This window comes from Pseudoliparis swirei, chromosome 22, assembly GCF_029220125.1.
Source record: "Pseudoliparis swirei isolate HS2019 ecotype Mariana Trench chromosome 22, NWPU_hadal_v1, whole genome shotgun sequence".
NCBI lineage: Eukaryota > Metazoa > Chordata > Actinopteri > Perciformes > Liparidae > Pseudoliparis > Pseudoliparis swirei.
This window is the reverse complement of record NC_079409.1, coordinates 5,019,786-5,034,923: the sequence shown is the minus strand read 5'-3', so window position 1 is coordinate 5,034,923 and position 15,138 is coordinate 5,019,786. Positions and strand designations below refer to the sequence as shown.

General features: G+C 46.3%; 1 protein-coding gene across 2 annotated transcripts in view; it reads left to right on the top strand.

Annotated features, from left to right (window-relative positions):
• LOC130212905 (inactive phospholipase C-like protein 2) overlaps positions 1–14,268 on the top strand; it is a 37,658-nt gene extending 23,390 nt beyond the window's left edge. For both annotated transcript variants that reach the window (XM_056444194.1, XM_056444195.1), the window contains 4 exons: positions 614–817; positions 5,324–5,399; positions 10,078–10,187; positions 11,689–14,268. In XM_056444194.1, coding sequence (XP_056300169.1) covers positions 614–817; positions 5,324–5,399; positions 10,078–10,187; positions 11,689–11,901 — 603 coding nt within the window. In that variant the 3' untranslated portion in view covers positions 11,902–14,268. The remainder of the gene's footprint in view (positions 1–613; positions 818–5,323; positions 5,400–10,077; positions 10,188–11,688) is intronic.
• Positions 14,269–15,138: the final 870 nt, after the last annotated feature.

The following is a 15,138-nucleotide window of genomic DNA, read 5'->3' as shown; positions in this document are numbered from 1 at the left end:
TCACACTATGTTGTGGTCCTCAATCCATTCGTTTGAAGTCTGACCGAAGACATTTCTTGAGAAACGCCGTACTGGAGTATCACGCCACTCCGGCGGGTCACATGTTGTGTTTCTTCAGCCATTGTATGAGGATTTATTTTGGTAGGCCTGTTTATATTGCAGTCATTGTGTGATAACAAGCCACTGGCCTTGAGACTATAACACGTCTTGGCCGCCCTGTCTCAGTTTGTCCCCCCGGTTGTTTATGTAGAGTTTAAATCTGGGCTTTCACAGGAAGGTTAGGATCTGTGTGCGTGTGCGAGTGTTCCATCATTTGTGTGTATGATGTCAGTCAGTCAAATTGAGTGTTTGTGAGAAGTTAGCAAGTGCCAAAAGGAAAGTTCTCACAGGTAATGAGAGAGTCCTCAGCTACTTCCTCCGACTACTCTGTGGGGTTGTGTGGTTATACATTGAAATCACATCATGACCAGATTTTAGCATTATTAATCACAATTCCCTTTTCATTCCTTTAAGTCTGTTACATGTGATGTATGGTGTGTTTTACTTGGATTGCCAGTATAAACCAGTGTGACTGGTAACAAGCCCAGCTGTAATTCCTCTCTTGTCTCCGCAGAATGCCATCGTGTCCTTTAAAGAGCTGTGCGGCCTTTCAGCGGTTGCTAACCTGAAGCAGTGCATCTTGGCCCTGGCCCCTCGACTGACTGGACCCGACAACAGCCCTCTTCTGGTGTTCAACCTCGCGGACCAGTACCCCAACTTGGAGCCCCAGGGTCTGCTACCAGAGGTCCTCAAGAAAGTCGTCACCACCTATGACATGGTGAGTCGTGGTGCGTTCGTTGGGTTTCTCATAGGAACTGCAGCCTGACACCCATTAACTGATAAATAAAGGAAAAAAATGGCAAAATGATGTGAAATACGACATTTAATATGCCTGCTCTCTATGCATCCATCCAATAATACATAGAGAGAAGAGCGTAACAAGCAAACAAGCTCGGCTTGAGAAAATCAATACATGGGCTTTGCTAGACTTAATGAGGGCACACAGAGATGGTTAGGTAACGTGGCGGGAGCGCTGTTGATGTAATAAAATCAATGTTCACAAGTTATGCAACATGCCATTGTGGCTATTCCCGGACAACGTCATTACCCTGAACACATCCTGCTCTCTTCCATTGATTATCAACGCACTATGAGCAAGTCAACTTTCCATCATCATTACAGGCCCAAGGCAGAAATCCTCTGCAGGGGAAAAAAATATATAAGCCCGACTGAGTAAATAATAATAATAATAACTATATTTATATAGCACCTTTAAAAACAATGTTTACAAAGTGCTCCACAGAGAGTCAAAGCAAAACAAGTGGAATAGCAAGAAACCAATATTACATTTAGAAGTATATATTAAAATGAAAAACCAAATAAATTACAAATAAATTAAAAGCAGACAAACTACATTAGGGGAACCAACGTAAAAAGACTAGATCACTTAAAAGCTGTTCTATAAAAATGGGTTTTAAGAAGTGATTTAAAAGAAGTTACTGATTCTCCGGGAGGTCGTTCCAGAGTCATCAAACAAAATTCCGACTACAATTTTCTTATGTGGTTCGTGACCACGGAGCCACGCCACTCAATAGTCAACGGGGATATCGCGGACGATCTTCAACATTATGTATGGAGTCACGAAACCGTAGCAGAGCGCTACAGAGGGAACGTTAACTGTACATCAACGTTAGGGAGACTTAAAATACAGCAACGTCAGGTAAAGCAAACACACTCAAAGAGACGGGCGTCATCTGCATCCAGCTGCGTTATTTTATTCATGCCACACTTCATCCCTCGGGACTCGAGAGATGAACATCTGAAAAAGGGGGACGATGCTGAAACAGATTACGGTGACCCCCCCCTCCTCCCCCCCCCCACCCTTTACTGGATTCAGACTCCGTACTAGAGGGCTAGTTAATTGGACCTGATGGAAAGATGGCCGGGACAATTGAATTTGAAAGGTAGAAAGTGGGAAATGGCAGGTGTTTGGGGACCAAAATGGAATAAATTAAGAACAAGGGCTTAAGTGGTGGCGGTGCCGGAGGAGACGGGGAGCAGGAAGGTGCACAAAGGGCATGAATGAAAAGGAAAGAACTGTTAATAATGTACGGATCAGTACAATCACAAAGCTCCACCTCCTCGCTCGCTAATTGGAATAAATCTGGGTCACATTTGTGTGGAGTGACTCTGGGTCTCTCATAATTACCTAGGTCATGTTTTCATCGCCGTGTATTTATTTATTTATTCATTTTTATTTTTATTTATTTATTTGTATGCGTGTTACTCGCATAACTCAAAAAGCATTACACCGAATCGCATGAAATTTGGTGGGATGATTGGTGATTATCCGGGGACCATTTGCTTAGATTTTGGGATCGATCGGGTCAAAGGTCAAGGTCATGAAAAGGTCAACATCTTCTTTTTACCATAGCGCGGTCAATTTTTATCCAATTGGAATGCAACTAATGCCAACATGTTCATAATCCAATGCCCAATCTTGTGGTATGCGAAGGTATGCGCTCTACCGAGTGCCCGTTCTAGTTTGCTCTGATTTCAGTTTGTGTTCACAACAAATGAACTCAGGGCAGCGTCTGTAAATAGAGACGGTTCAGGAACGCACACATCTCTGAAACACTGAACCCAAGCCCATATGTTCGTCATCGTTTTGTCTATCAGAAAGCTAATATTGTTTCTACGCATGAATATTCGGTCTTGCTATGTGCATGCCGTCAATAATTTTTTTATTTGTATTCACGGTCTTCTTTTATCTCCGTTACCTGTTACGTTGCTAAGCTAACGCCCTCGTACAAATGAGGGAGCATTTGTGTCTTTTGTTAAATGCAGGTAATAATAATCACGATAATAACAGAACTAAATGCGGCCCTTCCAAGAGGTGGTCTTTTGAGTCCACCCACTGGCCTCATAATGCGCCTTTAAATACATTTGAGATGGCGTCTCTGCCACCAAGACGGTAATTTATCCTCCCATCGGGGAGGTAATCGCAGCGCGTGCGACGGCTCTAAGTGCCGCAGCTGCAGAGTGACACACACACACACACACACAACAGCCACAATCACTCGGTCACGACGGTGATTCGCTTCAAGCCGTGTGTGTCTGTTCCCGGCGCCGGACACAATATCAAGGGATGGACTGCATGGAGTCAAAGAGCAGGGTGTTTGTCAGGGTTCGTACGGTCATGGAATACCTGGAAAAGTCATGGAATTTTAAAATGGTCATTTCCAGGCCTGGAAAAGTCATGGGAAAAACTTAAATCGCAAACGTTTAGGAAAAGTCGTGAAAATTTGTTAAAATCACATGTAGATTTACGCCGAGTTTGAAATAATTGAAAAAAAAATTAAAGAAAGACGCTCAAAATAGTAGCCGGCGTACGCAACATTTTCTAAATTGTTCATGTTTATTCCGGGCGCTCACAGTCATGAAGGAGCGGCGCGACACTGAGGCTCATTTATACGCTTTTAGTAGCAATCATGGAGCTCCAGGGCTGTGAGGAAGAAGGTCTACGAGGCTCTGGATGCACAGGAGACGCTCAGTTTACTGTTTGCTTTAGTCTTTTCATTGGATTTATAGAACTAAACTACACTGCCTTCAGGAACCATCTGGGGGGGGGTTACCTCCAAACCCCACCACCTCTCTCTCTCTCCCTCCCTTCCTCCCTCCCTCCCTCTCTCTCCCTCCCTCTCCCTCTCTCCCTCCTTCCTCCCCTCCATCTCTCTCTCTCTCTCTCCCTCCCCCCCTCTCCCTCCCTCTCTCCTCTCTCTCCCTCCCCCCCTCTCTCTCCTCTCTCTCTCCCTCCCTCTCTCCTCCCTCCTCCTCCCTCCCCTCTCTCTCCCTCCCCTCTCTCCCTCCTCTCTCCCTCCTCCCCTCCTCCCTCTCTCTCTCTCTCTCCCTCCCTTCCTCCCTCCCTCCCTCTCTCTCCCTCCCTCCCCCTCTCTCTCCCCCTCTCTCTCTCTCTCCCTCTCTCTCCCTCCCTCCCTCTCTCTCCCTCCCTCCCTCTCTCTCTCTCTCTCTCACTCCCTTCCTCCCTCCCTCCCCCCTCTCTCTCCCTCCATATCTCTCTCTCTCTCCCTTCCTCCCTCCCTCTCTCTCTCTCTCTCTCTCGCCCTCCCTCCTCTCTCTCCCTCCTCTCCTCTCTCCCTCTCTCTCTCTCCCTCCCTCTCTCCCTCCCTCTCTCTCTCTCTCTCCTCTCTCTCTCCTCCCTCCCTCTCTCTCTCTCTCTCTCCTCCCTCCCACTCTCTCTCTCCCCTCCCTCCCTCTCTCTCTCCCTCCCTCTCTCTCTCTCTCCCTCCCTCCCTCCCTCCCCCTCTCTCTCTCCCTCCCTCCCTTTCTCTCTCTCTCTCCATCTCCTCTCGCCGGCCGGCCACAGAGCTGGCGTGCTCCCGAGATCGATTCCCGGGGCTCTGATGTTTACGACTTGATCGAGCCGGTGTTGTTTCCTCCCTCTCTCCACGTGTTGGCGAGCGGAGCGGGGCATCTCCCCGGCTCTGTGACACCGCGATGCACTTAGAGTCTCTCAGGGGGGAGCGGACGAGCAAATACACAAAGTCAATCACAGCAATCCTGCAGGCGCCGAGGCCCCCGGCGTCCAACGCGTGTCTCATCGACGTGGGATGAAGCCGCGAAGCTGTGACTCTCGTCATCGAAGGAGAAAGCTCCAGATGGCGTGACCCAGTTCCCTCCGTGTTGTTTACCTCCGCCGTTAACCTCGGTAAACACCGCAGTGCGCGCCGTCCTCGCGTAAGGATGCGAGCGTTTGTATTATTGCGGCGTGCGAGCCCGGCCACGGCGAGGCGTTCACCGGGCTGCAGGTCGCCCGAGTTCCTGCCGCTCGATCAACGCCACAGGAGCCGCTCTCGGCCTCCTTCGCAGCCGCACTCGCTCCGCTTCCCCCGATGACTCGCCGTCCTCTCGTCGGAATCACGAGACCTCCGTTCTCTTCTTTTTATGACTTTTCAAGACACTGTTCCTCTCTTGAGAAGGAAAGGAGAGACAAAAACCACATCGCTTTTTAATAAACACCCGAATTGCTCGTGTCTCCTTCCTTCTAATTCTGGCTTTCCACACACACAAAAAAATGCAATTCAGCGCCCACGCCCAGCGACGTGCCTCTAATGACAGCTGGTTGTGAGGAGCCCTCCCGAGATAGAAATACCCGGCCGACCAGACGCAGACTGCCTCCTCCCGCTTTATTGTGGGATGCCAGTTTGTTTCCCCCCCCCCCCGAAAACCAAACATAAACAAGATGTGTTGTCTCCCCTTTCAGGTGATCCAGACCAGCAAGACTCTGCTGGAGAACTACGAGGCGGTGTACGAGAGATTTCTACAAACCCAAAAAGCCGGTAAGAGCCGGTCAGATCCCTCTGAAGCCACACACATCAATCAGAAGGGAACCCGATTGTGCTTTTCCTCATTTGCATAAGTGGAATTACCGTTTGAATGATATTCGTGTCTGTGATCCGGTCACCGCTTCCCCTTTTTGTTTGAAAAGCTGTTGTTCAGACGGAGGCGTTTAATTCACCCCGGGAAGCAGCCTCCGTCCTGTATTCTAATGACACCGCCTGGTTTCGGGTTCAGAGAGAGACGGACGTGACCGCATCAAAGCCCGGCAGCTCTCCCCCCCCGCCAGATGCCGAACACCGGGAGCCCTCTCCTCCGGGCCCGGTTCTCTGGCCTAACGGAGCGACTCCGCGCGGTCGAGTCGCTCCGCTCGGCTTCTCGGAGTCGGATCGGCAGCTCGACGAGAGGGGAAACGTTTGTCACGCGACGCCGAGACTACGAACAGCTCGCGTTCCCTTATCCCGTTGTTTGTCGAGGTCGGTGTTTAAAAAAAATTCCGTGACACTTCTTCTCCGTCGCGTAGCCAGCGGAGCAGCCGGCGCAGACATATGCCAGAACCTGTTAACGAGGAGGAATAACGTTTTGACATTAATGCGCTCCGTGTAAATGCAGCACGGTCTGGCCAAGAATTCCATCTATGTAGCATTGAAGGCTAATTAATCATGGAGTAAGTAAGCCTGCTGGAAGAGCTACGGGAGGGGGGGGGGGGGGGGACGATCATTACCCCGGCTCAGCTTTATTGGTTTCCATATGGATGGACTTATAAAATATTCAATTTCTATTGTCGTGGCACATCAGAGCGGAGGAGGACTGTCTTTTTTTAGCCAATGGGATGATCAAAGGCTTCGTGCTGTTGTTTGTTTCTTTGGTGTTTTCAGTTTTGGGGGCGGGGCTTCAGCCGACATCTGTTTAATTCTGACCGCTTTCTGTTCGGTTCAGACGCATTAACGACGGCGTTCATCCGGACAGGCTTAGCCAGCGTCTTCCTTCTCCTGTGGTAAAGCCCACCAGCTGCTTTCAGATCCGCTGCCATGACATCATATTATATATATAAATATATTGTATATATACACTACCATTCAAAAGTTTGGGGTCACTTAGAAATGTCTTTATTTTTCAAAGAAAAGCACAGTTTTTTCAATAAAGATAACATTAATCAAAAATAACCTCTCTACATTGTTAATGTGGTAAATGACTATTCTAGGTGGAAACGTCTGGTTTCTAATGAAATATCTCCAGAGGTGTATAGAGGCCCATTTCCATCAACTATCACTCCAGTGTTCTAATGGTACATTGTGTTTGCTAATCGCCTTAGAGGACTAATGTCTGATTAGAAAACCCTTGTGCGATTATGTTAGCACAGCTGAAAACAGTTATGCTGGTGATATAAGCTATACAACTGGCCTTCCTTTGAGCTTGAAGTTTGAAGAACAAAATTAATACTTCAAATATTAATCATTATTTCTAACCTTGTCAATGTCTTGACTATATTTTCTATTCAATTTTCAATTCATTTGATAAATAAAAGTGAGTTTTCATGGAAGACACAAAATTGTCTGGATGACCCCAACCTTTTGAACGGTAGTGTATATATGATATATATATATATATATATATATGATTATCTCAAATCAGCTGGAGATGATTCAACAATTGCAAACTAGGACACAGCGGATGGCAAACTGATGAACTTTCGTTCATATTCCATCCCAAATTGACATCATCATTTCCCAGTGGCGTCCGTGCACGTGGGTCCGTTCTATAGAAACTGGGTCAGTGCGAACCCAATTCCCTCTTCTTCGTCTTTTTTCAGCGAGCGGAACGTGTCAGCAGCAACAGTTATTTAAGTTGTGAATTATCCCCCCCCCTTGGAGAACACAGTTGGGTGTTTGGTGGATGTCGCCTCCTCCACCCGACACTTTCCAATTAGCGCTGCAGACTAACGGGGTCGGAGCAGAACAAGTTTTAAATGCCAAGCGCGACATCACGGCGAGCACAAAGCAAAGGGCCCGTGTGTTTGGGTTGCATGTGTGAAGAACACCCTGTAATGGGGTCACACTTTCCCTTCTTCTTCTTCTTCTTCTTCTTCTTCTTCTTCTTCTTCTTCTTCTTCTTCTTCTTCGGTGCCGTGTTGTGAAACTCGCTGTGCTCCTTCCACCATCTTGTTATCGCCACGCAGAGACGACCCGGTCGGGGATAAAATGCACGACTTTCATCCGACATTTTCCACATTTGCGTGATTATCAGTTCCGCGTCGCCGCACAGATGGCGCCGTCAGACAGGAACACATCGACGACGACAACGAAGCAAAGAGAGACACCCGGGACGGGCCGAGGAGAATGCAGGCGGTGCAAGTTGCTATTATCAGAGCATTAAAGTCTTTCATTGTCAATTCTCAAGACGCCGAACGTTCCCCGGGTCCCGGCTCCTCTCTCGCGAAGCTTTCGTGTTTTTCCCGTCGCCGTAAACCTGACTTTGAAGGAGCCGGCGTCTTCGCCCGTGCACACGCTGAGGGATGAGGAAGAGCGTGACGATGAGAGAAGACAGAGGCGTCGGGGGTAATGACGGCAGGCAAATAAATAAGAAGCGGGGGGGGGGGGGGGAGCCTCCGAGTGGGCGACAGGAAGTGAGCCGCGGCCACAGAGAGAGTGTCTCCGTGGAATCGGAGCAGCGACCTCCATTCAGGCAGCTGCTCATGGGCAATATGAACTCTCAGTGCATATCGCTGTCGTGCTCTAGATCAGTGACTTGAGTATCTTTGGGTTTTGGACCCTCGGCGAGACGAAACCAGGGACCTGATCGTCCTGTTGGGCTCTGAGAGATTCATCGAAAACAATGACCTGCAGACTTGTCACCTTTCGGCGAAATTCGCCGTTTTGAAATCAAAGTAGGTCATCCACGTGGATAGTGTAGATCCGAAGAGTTTTTGTTTTGGGGGGGGGGTACATTGGACGGCCGGCGTTTATGAGATTAGAGTGAGACACGGAGAACATGCGACGTGGTGATCTTCACAATAAAACATCTTTGATGGGACATGTCGAAGGAACAGACTCATGGAACAGAATCATGGAACAGAATCATGAACAGAATCATGGAACAGAATCATGGAACAGAATCATGAACAGAATCATGGAACAGAATCATGAACAGAATCATGAACAGAATCATGGAACAGACTCAAAGCTCAGCAGAGCACACAAGTAAAAAAAAAAAAGGAAGTTGGTTCATGAATAATTTTAACCATATTATATATAATGATAATGTAAAGTTGTTATTACTATTATTAGGGCCCGATCACTGAATTATTCAGAGGACCTTTTTTTTCTTAAAATGTTTGTTATTATTATTTAGATTTGCGGTCAGAACAATCAAAAGACCGTAGTTAGAGAAGCTTTGAGGTGTCATCAAACAATGTGGATGTGGTGTGGAGACCCCCCCCCCCAGGTATGAATGACGATGCGGCCATATTTGTAAATTTTTGTATGAATGTTTCATAGCTTTTCCCTCCATGTTCTGTGTCTGATGAAGTGGGATACGGTCCTCCAACTCAAGCCTCTCTTTTATTGTATTGTGTATTATCAATCATTGGGTGATGCGGGTCGTCCGCGCTGCACTGATGCATGCTGGGGGACGCGCGAGCGTCGGCCTTTATTGTGCCGTTCCCTCCGAGGGATCGGCATCCGAAACGCCTCGCCGACAATGAGCTTCCCCCTTTCTGCCAGCTGCCAGACTCCATAGAATGTTGCTAGGCAACCTCCAGTGTGAGTTAACTCCTCGTGTGTGTGTGTGTGTGTGTGTGAGAGAGAAAGAGAGAGAGAGAGGAAGTGATGCACCTTCTTAAGCACAGCAGCAGCATTAACTCTGTAGTTACAGACTCTCCAGCTGAATAAGAGATAAATAATGTGACTTGTCGCCTAGGAAACAGGAAGTAGAAACTCAAGAGGTCGCGTGAGGTCACAGATGTTAAAATGTGCCGGTCAATGTTGTTGTATTCACGCCTGAGCTGCGGTGGCGGACTTCATGCTCAGCTGAGAGGCTCCGGAGCGGCCCGACCCGACACCCAGTGTGGCAATTTCGCACGAAGGTGGGGGGGGGGGAGGGGGGGTTTCCATGGCAACAGCAGCATCAACAGTGGCCGGAGCAGACTCGCCGATATCGGCACTTCGAGCGGCAACGTGTGCGTTTCTCCACCAGGAGTCCTCTACGCAGCCGGTTTGTTCGTCGTGGGAGCTCCGCCCCCTTTTGGTTCATTTACCTCCCAGGCTGCACGTTGCCAGCTGCTGTAAACACTTGTACACGACCGCAAAGAAGAGAGGAAGAGAGGAGGGGGGAAGAGGAAGAGGAAGAGGAAGAGGGGGGGGGCTCCTCGGGAGACAAATCCTTCCTCTGTTCGATGCCTTGATGCTAATCCGCCGTGAAGGAAACGTCACGTCTGTCGGCCTGCGCTGCCTCTCCGCTCGCTCTCTCTCTCTCTCTCTCTGTTTCTGAGGCTCACTCTCTCTCTCTCTCTCTAACAACGAGAAGAATCAAGAACAAACCGACCCATCTTCCTTTCTTGCTGAATATAAATATTTATTTTCACACTTTGACGGCACCGACATCTTCACATCGAACCTCCAGGTGATCGACCTTAAAATCTCTCTCTCTCTCTCTCTCTCTCTCTTTCTCTCTCTCTCTCAGCGATGGAGTTCCACGAGAACCTCCACGACTCGGCGGTGAAGGAGGGGCTGAAGGGCCGGAAGCTGCACAAGGCGGTGGAGAGCTTCACGTGGAACATCACCATCCTGAAGGTGGGGTTCTCTACAGGTGGAGGGAGGGATTGTGCTTTTTGATTTTTATGCAATTATTCAACATCTTACTTACTTTGCAAATTACTCTGGAGTTTTGTTTTAAAATACTCACCAACAGTTTGGACAACAACAGCTGTGAGATGTTTGTTGACATAATTAATTAGTCCAGTGGCATCTGTCTCGACACAAATAATATTTCACATTTTTTTATTTATTAATATCTATAATTTGGGTTTAATAAACAATCATTGTGAATGTCACTTTGGGTAATTGCGACGGCATTTTTTTGTTAATAAAAAGAAATAAATGTTGATTTGATAGAGAAAGTAATCAGAAGATTAATCCTTAATGAAAATAATCATAAGCTGCATTCCAAAATAGACACAAAGGTAACATCCTTGTTGAGAGGGGGAGGAGCCTCCTCAACCAATCAGGAGTGAGTGATGTATTGATTGGACCCTCCCACATAAATCTAGCACCAATCGACTATATTATGTAAAGATAGTTTAGTAACGTCTACCTCCCTCTTTTTGGTTTTATGACTTTTTCAGACATTGATTTTGATAAACTGACATTTAATGACTTTTTACATTTAAATGGATTTTTTTAATGACATTTCTTCAGATAATATTTTGACTTATTTATTACTTTTTAAACTGCCCGTGTGAAGAATGATCATTTAAGACTCTTTACTGGGTCTTTTTATTATCTTGCCCTTTTCTTCGTGCTATATATATATATATACTGTGACTTTAAAATTTATTTATTTTAATTTAATTTTTTGCATTTACATGGATTTTTTTAAAGACTTTTTTTCAACAGAATATTTTGACTTATTTATTACTTTTTTAAATTTTTGTATGACTTTAAATGTATGTATGACTCCTTCTCTCACATCCTGTACCATATGCCTTTTATTCCAAGTATATTCCGGTAAGCTGCTGTTGAGCCTGCTGGTCCTGGGTCAGTTCTGGAGGAGGCGCTTACCTCCTCATCGTCATGACAACCAGCGACCCTCCAGACCGCTTTACAACTTCACATGGAGTTAAACAAGCCTGAAGAAAGTCTGAGTTTAGCCTTTCAGAATAAAGTTTAAGATGGAAGTCATAAAGCAGGTCATAAAAAGTCTATTATGAAATGTTTGCGCCACGGTTTAATGTGTAAAACTAAATATATATATATTGTGTCCGTAAAAAAGAAGAATAAAGGAATTTTATTGAGAACTTCCCCTAAAGAAGTTATGTAACAACAAATTAGAACATTTTCATTGTATAGTGGGACCAGAAACAGAATCGTGGGCCATAAGAATGTCGTTAAAATAAATCCTCATTATAGAACGCCATTAAAGTTATTAGAAAAAGGGGCATTATACTCCACAATAAAACGTTCTCTATATATTGATTCTCGATATCACAAGAGCTCAGACGAGTCTCATTTGAATGGTTCTACTCCGACTCCTCTGACATGTTATGCTCTTCGCTCCTCGCCGCTGCTCCCTCAGGGCCAGGCGGACCTCCTGAAGCACGCCGGGGGTGAAGTCCAGGAGAACCTCCGGCAGATCCACTACGCCGCCCTCACCAGCAACCTCAGCAAAGGCGGAGCGGCGGGCGGCGGCGGCTCGGCCGGCTCCGAGTCCAAGAGCAGACGCGGCCTGGAGGCCATCCCCGAGAAGGCCCCGGTGGAGGGGGAGGAGCTACCCGACGAGGTCCACTGAAGAACCACACAGACCCAAAAGCTCTCTCTCTCTCTCTCTCTTTACCACTCTGCTCTGGCATCACTGCACACACAAACACACACACACACACACCAGTGTTTTTCCACATTCCATTGTGTACATTCCTGTATCCCCAAGCACAGCTGTAACCTCTCAGACTTCTGCCTCGTAACCATCAGTAAAAATAAAAAAATAAATGCCACAACGACTCCAACACACACACACACACACACACACAGACATCCTGCCCCCGAGTTCAGCTCACAGGAAGTGGACGGCATCGCTCCCCCGAGCCTCGAACCGATCACGTGCACACACACACACATACCAGACCTTCATCAAAGTGCCAGACATGAACCCCCCCCCCTCTTCATCACATTAGTCCTCTCCATTCATTCCTCTCGTCTTGTCTCCGGGGCGAGGTGGGAGGAGCCAGCAGTCACATGACCTCACTGTTCAGAGACGGTTCAAAGGAAGGAGCCCGTTGGATTATTGTTATTACTGTTGTAAGAGATTTACTAAAGCACAATGTTATTTTTTATTTTTTTTAGAGTTATGAATGTTACGAGACAGGCGGAGCGAAAGAAGTTTTTTAAAAAAAGAAGAAAAAAAAGTCGTGAATGAGAGTAAAAGAGAGTTTACAATCCTGGACCGGTCCGTGTTCTTGTCTGCCAGCGTCCTGTGTGAGTACACCTGTGACCCGGTTAACATCCTGTTACACGATTTGTTTCCTCCTGCAGAGTGCATCGTTTTGTTATTGTATACTTGGAAATATAAGATTTATTTTATTAAAAAAAAAGATATATGGACACGTCTGTGGCAAAAAACCCACAAAAAACAGAAGGTGTATTAGTGTGTAGACGAGGAGGAGCGACAACAGAATGTATTCACACGTCTCGACCACCAGCAGCTGCGTGGCGGACAACCACGCGTCACCCGGGGGAGACGGCTTCGCTTTGGGGGGGCCTCGCGTTTCAGAGAAGGTGTTTTTAAATGAGCTGCAGCTCCTTGCAGGCGAGCGCTCGACCGCCACGACGACACCAACTGTGGCGGCTTTAGAGAGAAAAAAGAGACTAATTCCCGGACTAATCACCCGGTTGAGTTCTCTTCCGGGAGGTCACGTTCAAAGACCGCCGTCGCAGTTTGAGCCGTCGGTGTTTTAACGACTTTGAAGGAATGCCCCCCCCAAAAAAAATGCTTTCATCATAACCCCTTTGTACGAATTTAAACTCAGGTCTGTTGAGAAGGACGTGAAGTTCAGAGTGATTACCACCGCGTCAGCGTTTATTTAAATGTGTGAACCCGAACATCGGTGGACTAGTTTACGCCTTTTTTAAAATGCCCTTTTCCCCTCGAGCTCTTCGTTTAACAGTCCACGTCTCTCATCCGACAAGAAGTGAGGAGAGTCATAAACTCTGTGATCGACACGACCTTCAGAAGGTCGTCTAACCAACATTTTAATGCTCACTCGCGTCACACTTTTCTCAATTCACCGAGTCCCTATTGTTATGCAAGAGGGAAGGTTGAAGGTGACAATTTTTATCATCACCCGGAACATGCAGCCTCCAAATTGACCGTTAATATCCATTCAATTAATCAATTACATATAGCGAGGTGTACCTAATAAACTGGCCATTGAGGAGACGCGGGCATGCAAAAAAGAGAAGGGCTAAAAAAAAAATGCTTAACTCTAATTGTATTATTACTGATACATACATGTGTTAGAGCTTCACATATTATTTCTGAACTGACAGCCGATCATGTGACTTCACCAAATCCAGTTCAAGGAATTTAAGTATGACGTTTACAAATTTAAAATAAATAGATTTTTTTCTTCAACTGCAAAAAATGTTGTCGTTGTGAATCTTGATTAAAAACACGCCTGCAAAAAAAGAAAAATTAAAAACTAAATCTGCTGCAGAGTTTCTATAACGTGGAATCTTATGTATTTATTAAAAAGTCACGTTTGGTGAAAGATAATAATTCCCTTTTTCTTCTTTTAAAATCGTAAATTGGATGTGAAAAATAATTCTATTTCATGGATTATCGGGGATAATTACCTCAAAAATATTGATCACCAGAGAGAAATCAATCACTTTGAATCCACCGACACGTTTCCACCCGGAGAACTTCTCCTCTTCATGTTTCATCTGCAGCTCGTTTATGTCGCCATGTTGGATTTCATTTAAAAACACAGGAAAAAATAAACTATTGTTGTCTCAGTGCCAGTCGGCGTATTTCTAATTGTTGTTGAGGACGGGGAAAAAACACAACCCTCCCACAATGCATTGCACATTGAACTCCGGTCTCACGTCTTCTTCTTCTGACAAGTCCACAAAAAAACGGAATAAACTGTTGGATAGATTTGATTGAGTAATGTGTGTTTGTAATCCCCCTCCTCCTCCTCCTCCTCCTCCTCCTCCAATTCCTCCCATCTTCCCTGCTGCAACCTGGTCGTTGGTGGATGCCTCACCCGGTCTCAACTCTTCACCTCCCCCCCCCCCCCCGCCCACACACACACACACCCCTCCCTCATGATAGTAAGTCTTTCCCATGTCGCCGTCTCACTGATTCACTTTGTTTCCTGACAAAATAAATCAGCCCACGGCCTCCGCTGCTCATCTAGGAGATTAAAGTTGCTCTGAATTAAAGCATTACACACACACACACACACGTGTTTTTTAATATATTTTTCCAAAGCCAGAGGTGCATGAATCAGTATTGATTAGCTCCCTGCGTGTGGAGCCCAGAGAGCCTGGGGAAATAAAGCTTCAGATGGACCCCCCACCTGACCCCCCAGCACACACACACACACACACACAGATACACTTTATTTGTGTTTAGACACAAAAAGCTTCGCGAGCAGTAAATTAGGTTTAAGGCCGGTGGTTCGATCTCCATTAGATTTAAATCCAGACCTGAGAAGTATAATTAATAACATATAAAAATATAATTAATGCATAAATAATACAGTTTCACTGAGCCTGTTATTTTTCTTCTTTTTTTCTCTATAAGTAATCACTTCATCTGTTAAAGACTTTTTTTCCCCGTCTTTAAAAGAAAAAAAGCCTGCTAGCCATAAATTATAAGAGTTTTACCTTTATGATGTCACCTTTATGGAAAGGTGAAAGCCGACCCGGCGCCTCATCTACAGACAGAACAGACGTAACAGACGTAACAGACGGGACTCGACCGTCTAGCTGCAGGTGAGGAGCACCTGGGCCGACCAGGAGTTTG